Source organism: Schistocerca nitens, chromosome 5 (genome assembly GCF_023898315.1).
Source record: "Schistocerca nitens isolate TAMUIC-IGC-003100 chromosome 5, iqSchNite1.1, whole genome shotgun sequence".
NCBI classification, from domain to species: domain Eukaryota; kingdom Metazoa; phylum Arthropoda; class Insecta; order Orthoptera; family Acrididae; genus Schistocerca; species Schistocerca nitens.
Window position 1 is genome coordinate 410,857,945 of NC_064618.1, and position 21,495 is coordinate 410,879,439.

The 21,495-nt window shown below is 44.1% G+C and overlaps 1 protein-coding gene across 3 annotated transcripts in view; it reads left to right on the forward strand.

Annotated features, from left to right (window-relative positions):
• LOC126259995 (SPARC-related modular calcium-binding protein 2) overlaps positions 1-21,495 on the forward strand; it is an 860,600-nt gene that overhangs the window by 663,665 nt on the left and 175,440 nt on the right. For all 3 annotated transcript variants that reach the window (XM_049957136.1, XM_049957139.1, XM_049957137.1), the window contains exon 6: positions 12,665-12,874. In XM_049957136.1, the coding sequence (XP_049813093.1) occupies positions 12,665-12,874 (210 nt within the window). The remainder of the gene's footprint in view (positions 1-12,664; positions 12,875-21,495) is intronic.

Genomic DNA, 21,495 nt, shown 5'->3' on the forward strand with positions numbered 1-21,495 from the left:
CAGGCAGTAACCTTTAAAACCCTGCTGCTATCCAGTATCATTAGTGCCGATCGCAAGCCGGCAGCAACTACAAGTTACGATGCCCCGCCCTTGATTCTGCTTTCGCACCTCAACTCCTGTGGTCTCGATTTCATTGCTTCATCGAACTTGTGTCTTTTGTATTCCACACTACCCGGAAGCTAGCCATTTATGACAATATTTGTTTGGTTCATAGTAGCTTTTGGAACAGGGGTATCTCAATTTTCGTTCTCTTGCGGTTACAATACATTTTCAAATTAACGTCTCAAGAGGCCATTCACTGACTGTGCAAGTAGGCTCTTTAGTTTTTTATGTTGGTAACGCCACGTAGCGCTCTGTATGAAAATCACTGGTTGTGCTGTGTGAAGTCTGTGGCTGGTTTGCATTGTTGGAATTTGCTATTGTAGTGTTGGGCAGTTGGCTGTTAACAGCGCGTAGCGTTGCGCAGTTGGAGGTGAGCCGCCAGCAGTGGTGGATGTGGGGAGAGAGATGGCGGAGTTTTGAGAGCGGATGATCTGGACGTGTGTCCATCAGAGACAGTAAATTTGTAAGACTGGATGTCATGAACTGATATATATTATGACTTTTGAACACTATTAAGGTAAATACATTGTTTGTTTCTATCGAAATCTTTCATTTGCTAGCTATGCCTATCAGTAGTTAGTGCCTTCAGTAGTTAGAATCTTTTATTTAGCTGGCAGTAGTGGCGCTCGCTGTATTGCAGTAGTTCGAGTAACGAAGATTTTTGTGAGGTAAGTGATTCATGAAAGTTATAGGTTATTGTTAGTCAGGGCCATTCTTTTGTAGAAATCGTTGAAAGTCAGATTGCGTTTCGCTAAAAATATTGTGTGTCAGTTTAGTGTTGATCAGAATAAGTAAAGAGAGAAATGTCTGAGTACGTTCAGTTCTGCTCAGCCGTTTGAAGATCAAATAATGTAAGAGGTTTATCAGCACAGTAATTCATAAATTTGTCTAAGTGGACGTTTCATAACTGTAGCTTTCCCTGTTCTCTATTTGTTAATTCTATCAACGTTTAGACAACCAGCTCCGGTGCCAGTAGGAGAATACGGGTTTTTACGTGATAAAAGAGCAGAAGAACAGAAAGCGAGTGACTGTCAGTCTGTCTGATACGGAAAAGATTTGAGGTAATTTGTCAATCTTTAATCACAGTCGCTGCGGACTCGTCAGTTGACTCGATCACACTATTACGTCCAAGTGATTAATAGTTCTCCAGTCGCCACAAATGGCGAAAATTTGCTTAGCAGAAAGCTCGTAGCATTTTCACCACCTGACACGACTGGGAGGCCGAGAACGTTTTATTCAGCGCTACCCCCGTGGCACTGCATTCATGAACATGCTTTTGTTTCATGCAGTGTCAAAGACAACCTGCGTACTGGACGTAAGAACACAAGAGTGAAACGTTTGCTATCGCCGGCCGGTGTGACCGAGCCGTTCTAGGCGCTTCAGTCTGGAACCGCGCGACCGCTACGGTCGCATGTTCGAATCCTGCCTCGGGCATGGATGTGTGTGATGTCCTTAGGTTAGTTAGGTTTAAGTAGTTCTAAGTTCTAGGTGACTGATGAACTCAGATGTTGAGTCCCATAGTGCTCAGAGCCATTTGTTTGCTACTGTCGCGTAGTCAAATGAGCAGTCATCTTCAGCTAAAACTCGAGGACCGCGGTTTACAATTCACCACTACGCGAGAAAAATATTTGACAATAAAAGGGTTTAGAACAACGTTTGTGAATGGATTATTTGACGACGACACGGAGCAGCGAGCTGCAGTTACATGCTTTGCTGGCTCAGTGTCAAAATGCTGTATCTCCCTCAAGAGCGTTACTTTCTGATTAACGTACAATATAACACAGTTCACGAAAGAGGGACCTGTTTTTGTCTAAGGAAAATCTCTATTATGTACAAGAGTGGTGAAGGAAAATGCACCTCATACACTGCTGGCCACCGTAAATGCAACACCCTGAAGGAAGCATCCGAATCAAGTGAAATTTACACCATGGGTTTGCAGCGATGAGATATGCAACTGATTAGAATTTCAGCGCAGACGCACATCACGCGCGCCTGTGGCGCCACCTCATAGCGCCATTTAAGGCTTGGCGATTTCGACAAGTGTACGTTCGGCACGTGTGTTTACTTTGTGGTTGTTTCACAAGACGATCAGTTATGCCTCGTAGACAACAGCGAACATCGTTTGATCAGGTATCCGAGTTCGACAGAGGAAGGATAGTGGCTTACCGAGATTGTGGATTATCATACAGAGAAATCGCTAGTCGTGTTGGACGAAACCAAACAACTGTAATGCGGATATGTGTCCGTTGGATGCAGGAGGGTACGACGGACCGACGTGGTCGATCGCATTCACCTCGGTGCACCACTGCACGTGCTGATAGGCAAATTGTGCGCATGGCAGTGACTGATCGCTCAGTGACATCCCGAACCATAGCACAGCACATTGCGTCTGTAGCGCATCATCCAGTGTCTGCGCGTACCATTCGACGCCGTTTACAGCAGAGTGGTCTGTCCGCAAGACGTCCATTGCTTCGTCTACCATTGACGCAGAACCACAGACGTCTCCGTCGCCAATGGTGTGATGACAGACGGATGTGGACGGCAGAATGGAATGACGTTGTCTTTACTGACGAGGCACGCTTCTGTCTGCAGCACCACGATGGTCGGATTCGAGTGTGGAGACACCGTGGAGAGAGGATGCTGGACAGCTGCATTATGCACCGCCACACTGGTCTTGCACCGGGTATTATGGTATGGGGCGGTATTGGATATTACTCTCGCACGCCTCTAGTACGCATTGCCGGTACTTTAAATAGCCGGCGCTACATATCCGAGGTGCTGGAGCCAGTTGTCCTTCCTTACCTTCAGGGCTCGGCCACAGCCATATTTCAACAGGATAATGCGCGACCACACGTGGCACGCATTGTCCAAAGGTTCTTTGTCAATAACCAGATTGAAGTGCTTCCCTGGCCGGCTCGCTCTCCGGATCTTTCGCCGATAGAAAACATGTGGTCCATGGTTGTTCAACGAGTGACCCAGATTACATCCCCAGCTGCCACACCATATGATCTTTGGCAACGTGTGGAAGCTGCTTGGGCTGCTGTACCCCAGGAACACATCCAACGTCTCTTTGACTCAATGCCGAGACGTGTGGCAGCGGTGATCTCCAACAATGGCGGCTACTCTGGCTACTGATTCTGGCAGGAACCACATGTCACAGACGTCTGTAAACGTAATCATTTGATACTTGGTCAACATGTTATCTACAAAATAAATTTAGTTGTGCTACCTCTTGTCTTTCTTGGTGTTGCCTTTACGGTGGCCAACAGTGTATTATGAAAACGACCAAGATGTCACCACGATATCTGCTTGAACCCAACTTCTGTGAAGGTTACGTGCGTCGCACATAAGGGAATCGTGTATAATGTGTGGTCACAGCACGATGGAGCTGCTGAGCTCTTTGCTATTCACGTACTTGAGTTGCCTCATGAAAAATTTCGTGGCCGCTGGATTCAGCGTGGTTCAGAAAGCTGTCCAGCCGCATTGAAATGCCCATCATCAATCCGGATTTTATCAGAGCAGACAACTGTTAGAGAGAATAATCAAGTCCCATGTTAAAAGAAGATCGCTTTTTCGAGAACTCGTTTCGTACGTCGAGAACTCGTTTCGTACGTCGAGAACTCGTTTCGTACGTCGAGAACTTGTTCCGTACATCGAGAACTAGTTTCTACATCACGAACCCGCGCTATATATAAGTCATTTGTCCAGTCAGACGATCATTCACCAGCCGTCCCTATTCGCGGGAGCAGTATATCTTTGCCGAACAGAAAAGAGCAGGAATCTCTCGTAGCAACGCTAGAGCTTTGATCGATGGTGACCAATCAGAGCGTTGGGCGTGCCTAGTTAAGTTGGTCGCCTTACAAAAGCACACCTGGGCAGCACAGCGGAGCAAAAGTAGTTCTGACTCTTGTCTCAAGTATTTAGCATTGGCCCATTCGACCAGAAAGTTTCAACACAAAGGTGAGGCTGCAGCAAGCTACGAGCATTCGGGTTGCATTCACACGATCGGAAATCGCGAGAGTGTTGAAGTTATTCGCGTGTGGACTTGTTTTATATAGAGCTGCGTTTTTGTTGTTTTCATTTGCGTCAGAACACGTGGTGATCGATATTCGTCTCTGAGTTAACGGTTAGTTCAAATGGCTTGCAGATTCTCTCTCACACAAAGCTTCTTAAAAACAGTTTGTAAAATTATTTTTACTTAATTTTATGTTCTGATATTCGGAAGGAATGATTCATATTATGATTTGATGTTTGTACTTGACTATAACGGTTGACTTCGTATATCAGATGTATCCGCGTATTATACTGAAATTTTCATGCTTTTGGGTTCCCTGAATGCATTAGCTTATTTTAGCTTATACCTTTCCATTGTTCACAAATTCTACCTTCTACCATATGTACTCACCTCCATCTTTGAATATTTATTTCTGTCAAGCAGAACATAACACTGATTTATTCTGCAATTTGTTCAGGGGCGGCGCCAAGCATGCTTGGAGTTCTTGCATTCATCTTTCATAAGAAATTTTCAGCAATGCCGGTAAGGCATCAGTAAAGCAGTTCTTCGAGTTACACGGCGGCGGAGACGACATCATCGTAAATTATTGCTTTCACCAGACAAGCCCCCTGTCGTTGAGCTTTGCGTAAGCTCTGACGTCTCAGAAAATGTTTGAAGCGAGATAACGTTGGTAATCGGTCATATTGTGTGTTTTGGGATATGTTACACAGCATAAACTGGGTTCATATTTATATATCAACAATAACGTATAGTTTCAGAAGGAGTGGTAGACTTACAGGTTGTCTCATCGCCGGTACAAGAATAATGAACAATTGCTCAAAAGAGTCGAGGGAGCCTTAAGAAGCTTAGATCATGAGATGCTTGACAAAATTTGAAGGACGACAGGTTGACACATACAGGGTGTCCACAATCAAAACTCCAGTTTCGAAACGCTGCAGAAAGAGAATCACTGCTCAAAATGACGTAGAATTTGAACAGCATGTTACTGACTAAGGGCGAAATGTCATGGAACGAAAACATTTAACGCAAATTTTACCAACAGATGGCATCTTAACGTAAATAGGGTCGGCTACAAATGACAGATGAATGCCAGTACGACGGCTATGGGGTTCGTATTATATATTAAATCGTCCGTACTGTTCAATGTAGATGACTGCACAAGTTCGGCAGTTAACAGTTGCGGCATTATTAATTTGGTAAGCCCGTGCACTACGGTTAGGTCGTATCATATCTGATAGGAAAAATCGGTTTTTAATTTTCCTGACGCCAAAAGCAGCTTAGAAAGCAAAATGATGTCGAGAATGGTAGTAGTCGAGCACTTACCCGCGAAAGACAAAAGTCCCAGGTTCGAGTCACGGTCCGGCACACAGTTTCAATCTGCCAGGAAGTTCCAAATGATATCGCTTTCTAATTGTCCTGAAACTGGCGCAAGACATGCTTAATATACTGTCCACCGTTATTTGCGATTAGTTAAAATCAAGAAACAGCATGTTCCACAACAAATCGGAGTGGCCCGGGGTTGGGCAGTGCCTGCCTTCGATTCGGCTACGTTCGTGACCGGAGCAATGGACATATCATCTTTTAGATAGCCCCACAGCCGGAAGCCGCGTGGATTAAGATCAGGTGATGTGGACGGCCAGGCTGTAGGGGAATGGCAGCTGATAATTCTAGCAATTCCGAAATGTCTGTCCAGCTGCTGCCTCATAGGCTGTGCAATGTGAGGAGGAGTGCCATCTCGAATAAAAATGATCCCCTCGAAAAACTACAGCCCTATGATAAACGATGCCGTCAACCCGCTCCACACAGTCAGCTTTGCACAATGAACAGGTGAGCGCATGAGAAATTTCTGTTGCCAGTATTCTGCAAGTCCGCGTACTGGCATATACCTGGAGATGGAAATGGGCACCATCAGTCTACAGAATGTTCCATGGCCACTCATTGTCCACTTCCAAGCGAGCAAGAAATTCCATATAGAACGTTTCTCTTGCTGGCAGGTCACCAGAAAGCAACTCCTGAACGTGGGCGATCCTGTATGGGTAGCAATGCAAGATGTTTCATAGAATTTTATGGATCGTGCTCACAGGCATTTCCAACGTTCGGGCAATTCCCCACGCACTACATGTTTGTACACTGTCGCTCGACTTCTCCTACAGTGCTGTGGTCACATCTTCAACAGACGTCGGATGAACTGCTTTGTTCCATCTCCCACATTGCACTTCAGAAGAACCTGTCTATTAGAATTTTCTAATCATGTTCTCCAGACCCACAACAGACATTGAACCAACGCCTTTGTTCATACCCTTGCGTGTCCGGAACTTCTGCAGGGCTCCTGGCGCACAGTCACCGTTCTTGTGCAACAGCTTTAGCAGCAGCGAGCGATCCTTCATGAAGACAGTCATGTTCGGCGTCTCGGACGAAAACTGAGGAACAGCCATGTGCCACGCGTCTGTTGGTGTGGATATTATGACGCTTACAGCGCCGTCTATTGGTCAAAGTTGCGTTAATTTTATTTGTTTATTTCTTTTGTACCATGACGTTTCCGTCTCCGTCACTAACGTGCTGTTCAAATTTGATGTCATTCTGAGCAGTGATTCACTTCCTATAGAGTTTTGGGACTGGAACTTTAATTATGGACACCCTTTGTATCTCTGTTAATTATGGACAACCTGTATATCTCTGTATGGGGCCCTACGCTGCATACACGGATCTGTTGGAAACATAATTTGTGCGTCTTTGAACTCAAACGTTATAATATTTTGACCTAGGGAGACGGAGACTTCTCATGTACATTATACATCTGTACTGCTCAACCCACTGTACTGTGTGCGGCGTATTGCAGGTAATGTAACAGAATTTTGTTCCGCTTTTGAATGATTCGCAGGAAGAAGGGATATTGGCACACAACTGTATTTACCCTAATTTCTCTGATGTTCTCCTCATTATTCGAGTGGCCCCCGCCAAGTTCAGTGTAAAGAAACTAACGACCAGGTAGACAATGAACAATAGACATATTATTAATGGAGCAAACTCACTCTTATCCATCTTGGATCACAGATATGAACTGGCTTACAAAACACTTCTGACTGTTAAGCCAAAGTTTAACGGATCGGCTTGAAAGGCTAAAAAAAGTCTTACGGAACAGTCGGTGAGACAACTGTCAGTAAACCAAATCAATGGAATGAGCCGATGTACCAAGGTCCAGGAGGCTCAAGTGGGTAGAGGCAGAGTTTTTGCATGGATGGGATGAAAACTGCTGGCGGCCCCACGTCGCTCCTGAAAGCGGCGATCCCAGGTTGGGTGGCAGGCTGGCTGCAACTGCTGAATAGGAACCGGACAGCGAAGTACGGTGGGCGGATTAATTCCTGGTGAACCGTTTGCGGCAACGTGACTGGCGGAGGCAGTTATTGCCGTAGTAGATAGTGTCGGAAGTTCCATGCGGCTTTTCGCGGATGATGCTGTAGTATACAGAGAAGTTGCAGCATTAGAAAATTGCAGTGAAATGCAGGAAGATCTGCAGCGGATAGGCACTTGGTGCAGGGAGTGGCAACTGACCCTTAACATAGATAAATGTAATGTATTGCGAATACATAGAAAGAAGGATCCTTTATTGTATGAGTATATGATAGCGGAACAAGCACTGGTAGCAGTTACTTCTGTAAAATATCTGTGAGTATGCGTGCGGAACGATTTGAAGTGGAATGATCACATAAAATTAATTGTTGGTAAGGCGGGTACCAGGATGAGATTCATTGGGAGAGTCCTTAGAAAATGTAGTCCATCGACAAAGGAGGTGGCTTACAAAACACTCGTTCGACCTATACTTGAGTATTGCTCATCAGTGTGGGGTCTGTACCAGATCGGGTTGACGGAGGAGATAGAGAAGATCCGAAGAAGAGCGGCGCGTTTCGTCACAGGGTTATTTGGTAACCGTGATAGCGTTACGGAGATGTTTATCAAACTCAAGTGGCAGACTCTGCAAGAGAGGCGCTCTGCATCGCGGTGTAGCTTGCTCGCCAGGTTTCGAGAGGGTGCGTTTCTGGATGAGATATCGAATATATTGCTTCCCCCTACTTATACCTCCCGAGGAGATCACGAATGTAAAATTAGAGAGATTCTAGCGCGCACGGAGGCTTTCAGACAGTCGTTCTTCCCGCGAACCATACGCGACTGGAACAGAAAAGGGAGGTAATGACAGTGGCATGTAAAGTGCCCTCCGCCACACACCGTTTGGTGGCTTGCGGAGTATAAATGTAGATGTACGGGCTAGCTGGGGCTCCTAGGTGCGATGCCGCTGCCCTGTAGCATGGTTTGTTATTGTTATTGCCGTACTGACAAACTTTTGTTTTACTTGCGCTGTCGTGGCCCCTGCGCTCTCGGGCGTAGGCAACTCGTGGCGCAATACTGCCATGTTGGTGGGCTATGTGCTACGAGTAAGCAGCTATCATTATACACTAAAGCGCCAAAGGAATTGGTATAGGCATGATATTCAAATACAAAGATATGTAAACAGGCAGAGTACGGCGCAGCGGTCGGGAACGCCTGTATGACAACAAGTGTCTGGCGCACTTGTTAGATCGTTTAGCGCTGCTACAAAGCCAGGTTACCAAGATTTAAGTGAGTTTGAATGTGGTGTTACGGTCGGCGCACGAGCAAAGGTACACAACATCTCCGAGGTAGCAATGAAGTGGGACCTTTCCCGCAAGACCATTTCTCGAGTGTACCGTGAGTATCAGGAATCCGGTAAAACATCAAATCTCCGACGTCGCTGCGGCCGGAAAAAGATCCTGCAAGAACGGGACCAACGACAGCTGAAGAGAATCGTTCAACGTGACAGAAGTGCAACCCTTCCGCAAATTGCTGCAGATTTCAATGCTGGCCCAGCAACAAGTGTCAGCGTGCGAATCAGTCAACGAAACATCATTGATACAGGCTTTCTGAGCCGAAGGCCCACTGGTGTACCGTTGATGACCGCACGACACAAAGCTTTACGCCTCACCTGGGCCCGTCAACACAGACATTGATCTGTTGATTAATGAAAACATGTTGCCTGGTTGGACGAGTCTCATTTTAAATTTTATCGAGTGTATGGACGTGTACGGGTATGGAGACAACCTCATGAATCCATGGACCCTGTACGTCAGCAGGGGACTATTCAAGCTGGTGGAGGGTCTGTAATAGTGTGACTCTGATAGGTGACACGTTCGTAAGCATCCTGTGTGATCACCTGCATCCATTTGTGCCCATTGCGCATTCCAACGGATTTGGGAAAGTCCAGCAGCACAATGTGACACTCCACGCGTCTAGAATTGCTACAGAGTGGCTCCAGGAACGCTCTTCTGAGTTTAAACCCTTCCGCTGCCACCAAACTCCTCAGACGTGAACATTAATTGGGGTGGTGGGGATTGGCAGTGAGATCGCTGTAGGGGAAATGCCGTTCTAAACTGAAGCCTACGCTCGCATTGTTTGTAAATATTACGTCAGGCCCCTACACGCCCACACTTGCATGGCGACCATTCGAAAAGATCTACTGTCACCTCTGCTTTCGTTAGTATCTAAAAGGAACTCGTCCTGGCTTGTTAACTGGTTGTAACTTTCAGAGAAGCGTCATGAGGGGGCGAACTTTGAGTAAAACCTACACATTTCTGTGGCTGCTATGTCAAAATTGGCTTCTTTTGCCATAACACAGCGGAGTTTACACTGTCTCAAGTCACTGAAATGTCGTGCAGACACAATTGCGAGAGAATTCTGAAAAAGTGATTTATTAAGTGAGGAACTGAGGAAAAGTAAAGCCAGTAGCTTATGGAAAAGCAAAAACGTGTAATGTCTTCACATATGTTGTTCCAAAAACCATAGCATTTATCGTTTCACCAGCTGTAGACGCCTTTAAAAATTACATTCTTTCACCGAAAAAGTCTGTAGTTACTGGAATAACACGGTAGATAATGAAGTTTCACATAATAACAATATTGAATAATTCTCTCCTCTTTGCAAGCTATCATTTTCCAAAATATCATTTAGATATCTGAAACCGTTTATGAAGTATGAGTAATGTTGTGGTTATTCCACTCTGTGTTTCTCGCTGGCGCGGCGCAACCGCAAATGAGTGTGCTACATCAGGCCAATTTTCTCGACATTGGTGACGTATAGATACCCACATTCAAGTCAAAAGAAAAATTCAATATTTTAGCTACGTGTCATATGCAACAACATATTATGTAATAAGCACCAAACGCACAATCATAGCAACCTCTATTTTTCATTGAACATTTTCCCGAATTTCGCGCAGTGTCTTACTTTTCACGTAAATATCACAGCAACTATGACCATTAACGAAATGATGGGCACATCATCATGAATCTGGCATATAAAGCTGTAAGTAAAGCAAAAACCATTATTTTTTACCGAATAGTGTCTGTAAAATTGTTTGAGAAGGATTGCAGGGTGCGCACCTCGATTCTGCCATCGCTGACCGACTGCAACGTGGCAAACTTTTATCAGCCTCCCCATTTGAACAAATTAAAGAACAAATTGGACGAAAACTGGTCACTGCGCTGAGGGCACCGTATCCTTGCCGAACTACACACGCGGCACGTGGTCAGAGGAACCTCCATTCGTCAGCGCCATCTACCGTGGCATCGATGCATTCCAGATACACGTTCATAGCACCATCTTTCCTCCATTTCCTGGCAGGAATCCTTCCCTACAGTTTGTCGCTTTTATTAGTGTTCATCCTGTATATGATACAGCTGAAAATACCGAAGGGCTTTGCAGTTAAATGATATGGGGCGAATTTACACAACCAGATTTTAGCCAACTTTCTCGTATACAACCACACTACTGGCCATTAAAATTGCTACACCAAGAAGAAATGCAGAAGATAAACGGGTATTCATTGGACAAATATATTATACTAGAACTGACATGTGATTGCATTTTCACGCAATGTGGGTGCATAGATCCTGAGAAATCAGTACCCAAAACAACCAACTCTGGCCGTAATAACGGTCTTGATACGTCTGGGCACTGACTCAATCAGAGCTTGGATGGTGTGTACAGGTAGAGCTGCCAATGTAGCTTCAACACGATACCACAGTTCATCAAGAGTAGTGACTGGCGTATTTTGACGAGCCAATTGCTCGGCCACCATTGACCAGGGCAGCAGTCGAACATTTTCTGTATCCAGAAAGGCCCGTACAGGACCTGCAACATGCGGTCGTGCATTATCCTGCTGAAATGTAGGGTTTCGCAGGGATCGAATGAAGGCTAGAGCCACGCGTCGTAACAAATGTGAAATGTAACGTCCACTGTTAAAAGTGCCGTCAATGCGAACAACAGGTGGCCGAGACGGGTAACCAATAGCACCCCATAGCATCACGCCGGGTGATACGCCAGTATGGCGATGACGAATACACGTTTCCAATGTGCGTTCACCGCGATGTCGCCAAACACGGATGCGACCATCATGATGCTGTAAACTGAACCTGGATTCATGCGAAAAAATGACGTTTTGCCATTCGTGCAGCCAGGTTCGTCGTTGAGTACACCATCGCAGGCGCTCCTGTCTGTGATGCAGCGTCAAGGGTAACCGCAGCCATGGTCTCCTATCTGAATGTCCATGCTGCTGCAAACGTCGTCGAACTGTTCGTACAGATGGTTGTTGTCTTGCGAACGTCCCCATCTGTTGACTCAGGGATCGAGACGTGGCTGAACTGTCCGTTACAGCCACTCGGATAAGATTCCTGTCATCTCGACTGATAGTGATAAGAGGCCGTTGGGATCCAGCACGGCGCTCCGTATTACCCTCCTGAACCCACCGATTCCATATTGTGCTAACAGTCATTGGATCTCGACCAACGCGAGCAGCAATGTCGCGATACGATGAACCTCAATCGCGATAGGCTACAATCCGACCTTTATCAAATTCGGAAACGTGATGGTACGCATGTTTCCTCCTTACACGAGGCATCACAACGTTTCACCAGGCAACGCCGGTCAACTGCTGTTTGTGTATGAGAAATCGGTTGGAAACGTTACTCATGTCAGCACGTTGTAGGTGTCGCCCCGGCGCCAACCTTGTGTGAATGGTCTGAAAAGCTAATCATTTGCACATCACAGCATCTTCTTCCTGTCGGTTAAATTTCGCGTCTGTAGCTCGTCATCTTCGTGGTGTAGCAATTTTAGTGGCCAGTAGTGTATAATTAACAACAGGCTCGCAACTGCTGCGTAAGAAAATCGGTTCTGCATGGCGCCATGTAGCGTGGTGAGAGCCAGCAGAGAGCAGTAAAACGTTTGGTGTGTTTGTGGTCAAAGTAACCACGGCGGTGAAAGTATACCCAGTCTACGGTGCGATGTTTCTTCACTCGCAACGGAACTGGAATTCTTGTAATTCTGAGAGCAAAGTTTCCCTTTTTGAATAACGCCTCTCTTGCAGCGTCTGCCACTAGTTTAACCAGCTTTTCCTGTTCGAATATTCTCTCTCTTCTAGTAGGCCAGCTTGTGGTAGATTCCCAACGACGAATTAAAGGAGGCTTTTCTTTTTCACGGCAGCCGAGGTGCTGGACTGGAAGTTCTCGACGCTGGACGGAGACGGTGACGCGCTGCTGTCGCGCGAGGAGAGCGCCTCGCTGCGGCGCCTGGTCCGGGGCTCGGTGCGGCCGCGCCGCTGCGCCAAGCAGTTTGCCCGCCTCTGCGACAGGGACCGCGACGGCCGCATCTCGCGCAACGAGTGGCACGCCTGCATAGACCTCGACGTCAGCCGTGAGTACCTGCTCAGCTCACTCTCTCTACCTGCCTACTCACCTCCTATCCTCCTCCTCACTACACTGCAGGTGTACGAGGGCCAGGCAGAAAGTAAAACATCCCAATGTTTCTTCTGCTTCGTTAAGTTGGTAATGTCAGCTGGTGTACTTCTGAAAACCACTTTCTACACGAAACTCCAGTAACTGCGTCCCACATCAACAGATGGGAGCACTGTACAAGTTTAGAAAATGGCCGACATTGACGTCCGCATAATGCCGGGTTTACTTACATGTGCGTCTCGCCACAACTAACCTTAAATGCAAGTTACCGTTTCCACACGCCGTAGTTTGAAACGATGATTACGCGACTTCCAAGATAGTGACACGTAAAGTTCTTCGTAAGGAGAAGCTTGTCACCTGAAGTCCACAGCAAGCTTCGGTGAAAGTATCTTCTTCCTGAATAGGAGTTAATATGGTCGCGCAGCTCAGCCCAAGACCTTATTCTGTCGTTGGCGAAGAAGAAACGGATATATAAAGGTTAACTACGCGAATAGACATCTCGTAGAAATGGTGTGGAGTCAACAAGTACGCTCATATGAGAGCTGTCTGCAGAGGACGAAAATTTTCGTTACTGCAGTACACGTGTCACATTCCGAAGAGCACTATATCTAAAAAAAATTATGTTTATTACTTGTATGCTGTCTATAATACGGCGAAGGTATATCGGAAAGTGAGATTTTTGTCGTAACACCTCTGTAGTTTCGCGTTGGTCAGGATTCTGATAGGTCATAGGATTATGATAGGTCACAAATGAGACGGTACGGGACTTAGTTACAAAATTAACTTTCCACTACTGTGTAGAACAGTCATTGCTCAGTGATTGTGCTAATGACAATACTGTTGTGGTTACACGGGATTAATTCACTAGAGGCACAAATGAAATTTTGTTTCTTCTTCACCGTAATATTTACACTCACTGGCTGAAGCAAAATATTATTGTACTGAAACAAAAAAATACCTTTACAATATTTAATGACCAACATATATATGAACCTGTTAAAGTCCACAATCCGTTACAATATTTTTGAATGCGTACGCCACTTCAAACAGTGCTGTATTACTTTGTTACAAATACGTGGGTATAAGGAATTGCAGAATGCTAGAATAACACTCCTATTATCATATGGTTTGAGAAAATCTTGACACTTCAGAGTATTTATTTATGTAATCGGACAGTAAGACCACTGTTTCGTCACAACGTTACTATCGGGGCCAACGAGATAGATACACGGGCCCAGTAACGAACTTGTGACGTCACACTTCGCGAACGCTCGGCTCCATGCAGGGCTCACGGGAAATCAATATTTAATTGAAAATGTACCCACTAAAGGTTTTAATTTTGTCGTATGCATGTATTTAAAAACGCAGTCAAGAATTATTAAACTCGTCTGAAATACGAGTAGTTACTCGCTCTCCGTCGGAGACAGCTGCTGGTTCTCGTAAGACCTGCAGTGTCACGTTCTGTGACGTTTCCGCTACGGGCTGACTTCCTTGTGAGCCTCTGCTACTATTCACGTGTATAAACAAGCGATTCAAGACATATACAGTCCAATGAACGAGAGCAGAATGGGAGCAAATCCACCTAGCGGCAGTTGCGCAAGCTCGTAGGCGATGGTGGAGGAAGCGGCATCGTGTAAGAAAATTAAACGGCTTTTAACTTTCGTAACTTACGTTTATGTTGACATGAGTGTGCTAGTACGGTGTTCCCAAATGTTAGTTGACTTACACAAGTGGTAGTGGGGCAGGCACTTGTAAGTAATTAAAGCCTAGCTTAAGCCAGCGTTCTGTGATCAAATTCCTTACTGCAGAAGGTGAAACGTCCCGCCGCATTCACGAACGGGTGAAGCTGGTTGCTACGATGGAAATAAACACCTTTAAGACACCTTACACCAGAAAACAATTTGTCGAACTTTACTAGGTTTGTCAAATATTTGACCATGTACAGCGCTGTTTGGCCCTTTTGTCAAGATAAAGCGTGTTGCACGTGTTAGAGATACAATTTGATTTGCAGCAGGTTTCGTGAGATGTGTTGTTTCTCCGTGCATGTTTATTAAAGAAGAGTTTTATTACAGTTTTTCTCACTGTATCGTTAGTGCCCACAAGTACGAAAACTATGACCAAGGATAAAAATAAAATACCACTGACAATCACTAATATGATAGAGGTGTTGCATCTTTTCCAGCTATGTATTACGCAGGAAGAGGTTAAGAAGAAAAGCAATATTCTACGCACAACATACAAACGGGAGGGCAATGAAGTTAAAAATTTGAAACTTTCCGGTTCTTCCTTGGCGATATTTTAATGAACTGTCTTCAAGGGACCATGTAGAAACAAATTTTCGCATAATTGTGCCTTCTAATTTTGATTCAATTGCGAAGTATCTCGGTTATTAAAAGTTTGAGTCTCCATTCTGAGAAAGTTGATATAATCATCAGGTTCAGAGTGAAATATTTCCTGTAGCAGATTTTAAGGATATATTTGTTTCCACCATTCTCTGAAACAGCATCTTCTTTTCTTTTTGTTCTGTATACACAATACTAAAGTCAGTGCAAGAAACTCTGTTTGCAGTGGCATCTAGTTCCACTAGCATCAAAATACTTCGCGACACGAACAACGTCTGCTTCAAAAGTGGGTTAAATGGAGAAACTTTGTTGGTACGTGTATGGGCTTGACAAAAATAGAAAAGAGCGAATTTGACAAACCGGTTTGATGGTGTACGGGGGCCTTTACGCTGCGGTAATAGCGGCACCAACGTGCGGTCATTCCGCCGACGACCGACATGAGTCGATCTTTTCAGATCAGTACACCAGTGAGTGCGCGGTCTCGGTGCAACCGATCATAACGCCCGACCATACACATTCTGGACGACGGTCAGCGAAATGCATATCATTCGATCGAGTATGGCTACGATTCCACATTCAAAAAAATGATTGTGAGAAACTGTTTTAAAGTTCAGCCCAAGAGCGAAGAATTAGTGGCATCTTGGGGATGAGAAATATAATAAGACAGGTCTCGGATTCTATGGTCTGAAATCGCTATTTTGTTGTAAACACCAAGTTTCGAATAAATCAGAAATTGAATAACTTACTGAAAGTTACCTTATATTGAATTACGTACGTTCTGTGTCTAGCCATTTCAGCCTCATGTCAGTACTTCATGATCACGGGATCTGCAACACAGTTAACTCTGTATCGGAAATTTTTAGGCCTACCTTATACCCTTAAAAAATTGTTCGAGAAAGGTCGCTTACGTAAACTTTGGTGCTTAAAGTTATAGTAGTGGATATTTTTTTTTTTTTTTTTTTTTTTGGTGATAGGTGGGTATTAGCCGCCTATGAATGGTCTTTTTATACCAGTAAGGTGATGATTCTGTTATGTGAGGCGATTTGCAAATGTGGTTTATACGTTTCTGCTGTTTACTGTTTTATGTGTTCATAGTATCTCATTCTAAAGTTTACCTTTCACACACATGCTGAATGATTATCATTGAAGATTGACATACGCGGGTTTTGCTGAATTTATTCGAAGTTGTCAGTGTGTTTGTAATCTTACTTTTCAGTGTTCCCAAGAATACATTCGTAAAATTTGTATGGTATTCCAGTATCTGAGAAGAGTATACAATACTTTCGACGTTCTTTAGAGATATACGAGCTTGAAACCATCAGAAGAATCATAACGGTAAGTCATGCTTCGACAAACTTTTTACTATTTATTTATTCGTCCGTAGACCATTCAGTACAACATAAACAATATCAAAATGGGAGAAAGAGGCAAAGATAGGCCAGAAGTCGACCATGGGCTGATCAAAGGAATCTTCCCAGCAGTCACCTTAGCAGCTTGGTGACACTTGGAAGACGCAGGTCTGGATGGCCAGGCGTGTTACACTTAGCGACAACTAACTATACGCCTATGCTTCGCAAAGGAAGTAAAAGAAGTGCCTTTGCATACCGTCGCTGTTTGGGGTTCCGGACCTAAATCGGCGAAAATTGAAATATTGAAAGATCACTTTGGCAATAAATCCGTTTCTGCTAGCCAAGAAGTCAAATATAAATAAAACCTATCGAAAGAAGCAGTGATTTCGTTAATTTTTTATACACAAAGCAAAATCAGTAAATCCGTGTATCACGGCCATCAAAATTCAATGTTAGTTTGTATTAGTAAAGATTAGTTTACGGCGCTTAATTCTGTCACTGACAACTTCCGAAAATACTTATGTCCCTGGGTAAAAACATTAGTGCCATCTGTTGGTACTTTTGGTACTATGCCATGATCGTGTCATTTAGGTAAACATCCGAACTACTAAGCTGAGCAGACTCCTAAAATTTTTAATTTCGATACTTTTTTTGTGATCCGATTTAGATGAAATAAAGCTTACAGTATATGTCGACCCAAGCTGCAGTCAAGGAGCTTGTGGAAGCGCGATGAAAATCCGTGTAGTACTTTTGGAGATTACTCTGTTTAAACAGAGACAGATACGACGGAGTTACATATTTTATTATTAGCATAGACGTGGCCAACCTTGTACTTTCGTTAAGCACCAATTAACTAGAAGACATGATCTGAGCTAGACATAGTATCGGTGCTGTTAAGGCCAGTATTATACATAGTTACTGATTCTTTAGTGTGATTTAAGAATAGTTGTTAATCAACCGAAACCGGCAATCAGAAAATGATAATTCTGTTTTTTATTGCGATCAAGAGTATAACACTTATTAACGTATAATACATACCGCTGCATCTCCTTCACCCGACGATGTCAAGTCTTACAAATTATGTATCTAACATTTAGTTTTCTCGTAAAATGAAGATGATAAAATTGAAGGCACTATTTTCTGATTGACCCTCGTATCTCTCGCATCGTACACGATGCTGAACGCTGTCATTGTGTAAATACGTAGGCTCCCACTACCGCTCTCAAATGAATTGAAATTCTTCTGGGCGTACTGCCGTTTCAGTACACGAAAAACTCGATAAAGCTATCCTCAGATTGAAGCCTGGTTTGAACACCATGGAGCCATAGTAACCATATCTACTTTGAGGGAATACGTACTTCATCTATCCAACCAGTCAAAGGCTGGCCTATAACATGGCAGTTTTCTTATTACCAAATCATCTTACATAGGTGAAAGAAATGATAAACGACAAAAAAAAAGACCGGCTGGAGATCGAAACCAGACGACTGGATTTGAAGTCTAGCACCTACTGGCAAGTTTTAGGTGTTACAGAACCACACCAGAAAAAACGAGAATGATGCACGTCTGGACCGTGTTGCCGTGGTCGTGCTACGCGTGTAAAGTGGGTACTTCATCGTATTGCTTCTCTTCCCATGTCACAAGATGTTGATGCTACAAGGTTTTACTGGCCCTAAAACAACCCCAGCAGAAGAGAGGAACTGCAGATTTCACAGCTAGCTGATGATTCTGAGCCCACAGCGAATAGGCGAGAAGCTTCCGGCGGCTGTCGACTAGCTCCTGGACGTTTCTATCGTTTATCATTCGTTACCTCCGTGTTGCAACTACACAGGTCAGACGTAGATCTCAAACTTTGCTGCTGTCTTTAACACTGCCCTACCACTCTCGCTTATATATTCTTGATATTTCATTTTTCTGCCTGCCCCCCTCCAATTACACTTGCAACGTTGTGCAACATCTTATGAAAACAGCAGAAAGCCTGTTCAAACAATATTTTGTTTTTATAAAAATTATAAGCTACAATGACTCACTCTGTAAATTATTTGCACTGTTGTTCCTGTTGTTATTCCTGTTCCTGTTAGTGTTGTTCATGTTGTTCTTGTTCCTGTTTCGGTCTCAACACTGCAATTAGTATGATGTAATTCTTGCCTCGTACGATTTAATTCTGCATGAGGAATTTGTTCAGACATCCACCTCAGTGCCTGCTCAGAGCTGTACGCAGCAACCAGTTGCAGCCTGTCGCATGGGAATAGATGGTAACCAATGCGTCGGGATGCGGTAGCAATTAACGTTGTTACTTTACGGTTTCAGTCGCCTCTTTATTCGAGTGTGCCGCAGCGGCCTCGCAAGTACTAGAGCTTCCCGGAACTCTATTCGTAGGTTGCTTCAATCACGATGATGATCCTCTAGCGCCGATTTGTAGTGCTGCACCAATCGATCAACAGTATTCGCGTTCTGCTGTGAAGATGCTAACAAGCCTTCGTCTCCCTCATATAGTCAGCACTGCGCTCAATATATCTTGTGCACATCTGCAGTATTGGTAACTTTTACTGCATTCTTGGTGGACACTGTCAAATCAGTGATCATGGCGCCACGCCGCAAACTGGTACGAGCTGACTCTGCAGGTAGATCTAGCGTTACATTCCCGCAACTTCCAGCACGGTAACGCCACCCAATATAATTACAGCCGATTCAATGTGGCTTGGTAATTGCCACGCAGCTTTTAAATGTACGAATATTCTCCCATATATTACCTTCCTGTGCCCCACAACAGACCAATGATATTTTAAGGCCAAAGAAAACTTAAAATATTGTCATTGGTAGTCGTATAACACAGAGAAGCAATATATTGAAATACCAAACGTGCGTCTTCAGAATGACCTCTGAAACACCGATGAAACATCGCTTATTTAAGCATTTTTAAGTATTCTATATGGTCACGCAGCAGAACTGATAGAGAAAAAGGAAACAAGTGATTTTTATCTTTTGGGAGTTTTATCCCTCCATTGACTACCTTTGTACCGTCAACTGACTATCATCACATGGTAAAATTTATAAAAGTCGGTAGTACAAACAGCGAACAGGTCACAAAAAAAGCTCTTGCGCTGTTGAAAACAGATGCTTTTGAAGGGAACCTCATACTCGGACAAACACGAAACGATTGGATGATAAGTCGTATTGCTCCTTACCTATTACGGTTAACACTTTGCTACCCCCCGACCCTGTAAAAATATTTTGTGATGTTCTTTCATTTCAAAACAACAGCTGTAACGTTGATGGATCTCATATGCTATCCAGATAATTTGTCTCCCAGAATTTGTACACCTTCATGTTCTACGTGGCAGTAATGTTTTATGGCCCTTGCTTCTTAGAGCTTTGCTTTGCCCACTGTGTACCATTACTGACTCTGCACACAAAGTCCAGTGTGAAGTCTCTCCCATAATTGTAATGGCGCTCATGCGGTCTCACTCCTTTCCGTTATACTAACGTATCATAGTCTAATGAGTAAGGAGGCTTTGCGATATTTTATAGAAGACTATTGTATCATTTTTAGCGAGTGACACGGTAATAGAAAAAATTCTATCAAACACCTTTTTTCCTACAGCATATGCCCTCCCAATGTGACAGGGTCCGTTAAATAATTCGCCCATCGACGACTTTCCAGTAATTTAAATTTAAATCCGTAATCAGATGCTCTTCCTATCATAGAAATCGGTGGAAAGTTTTGCTCTCAACAGCTGTATATGTAATCTGTACGCATTCTTATGTTGCCCAGCCCAGATGTACTCACTTGAAATACTGGTTGTGAAAACGTCTCATTGCCAGGATTGGACAGGCAAGAACATGAGAGGTGCGGGAGTGAAAGAGCATCAACAGATTTTGCATGAATGTCCTGGATTAAATTCAAAAGCCTCGCACAATATTTCATTGAGTAAGGGAATGTGAGACTGTTGATGCTGATTCGTCTATCAAATGAGGACGTTGAGATCGGCGACCCCTTTGATGCTATTCGAGAGGAGTAGAGTACGTGCCAGCATGAAGTTTCAACCACTCGCTCTCTTTCATGTGCAGCATAAACACAACAGTACACTACATATGCACTCTTCAGCGTCAGCTACACGAAAAGGTTCCAGTTGAGAAACAAGACACACAAGCATTCCAAATGACATTACCTCAGTTCGTGAATTACACAAGTAAAATTGGCCTGCAAATCGTGTACACTTTGTTCTGCGTGTAATCATATTTCAACTGTGAGTCTTGTGTATCTAAGAAGAAGAGAGGGACACCGTCCAGCACTTACCTAGGAGAGTGTGGAAAACTGCCTAAATACAATAGATTGGCTGGCCGGTGCTCGAGGTATATGGTAATTATCCCAACGAATACTGCGTTGCATGAGTACACCATTGAACCTAAAAGAGTGCGTCACGTATGTAAATGTGGAACAGTGAGTTCAAATACACAGGATAATAAGCAGCTGCTTCGCTGAAATTACAGTAGACATAAATTTAATAATGGTGAAAGTATAAATTATTACGCCAATTGGAGATGGATGATAATTAATTGAAACCCTCAGCTGCCGACAGGTGTTGCTGACATACTTAGATGGGGACAGCTGAAAATGTGTGCCCCGACCGGGACCCGAACCCGGAATCTCCTGCTTACATGGCAGACGCTCTGTCCATTTGAGCCACCGAGGACACAGATCAATAGCGCGACTGCAGGGACTTATCCCCTGCACGGTCATCAATGGTATCTGTTCTTTCGAGAACAGTTACTATCTTCTTATATAACTGAAGAGGGATTAAAATTCGAAGCGAGTCATGACATAAATAAAGTTACGGGAAAAGAGCTACGTTTATTCAAGAAACATCTGAAAAGTTCTTGATTTA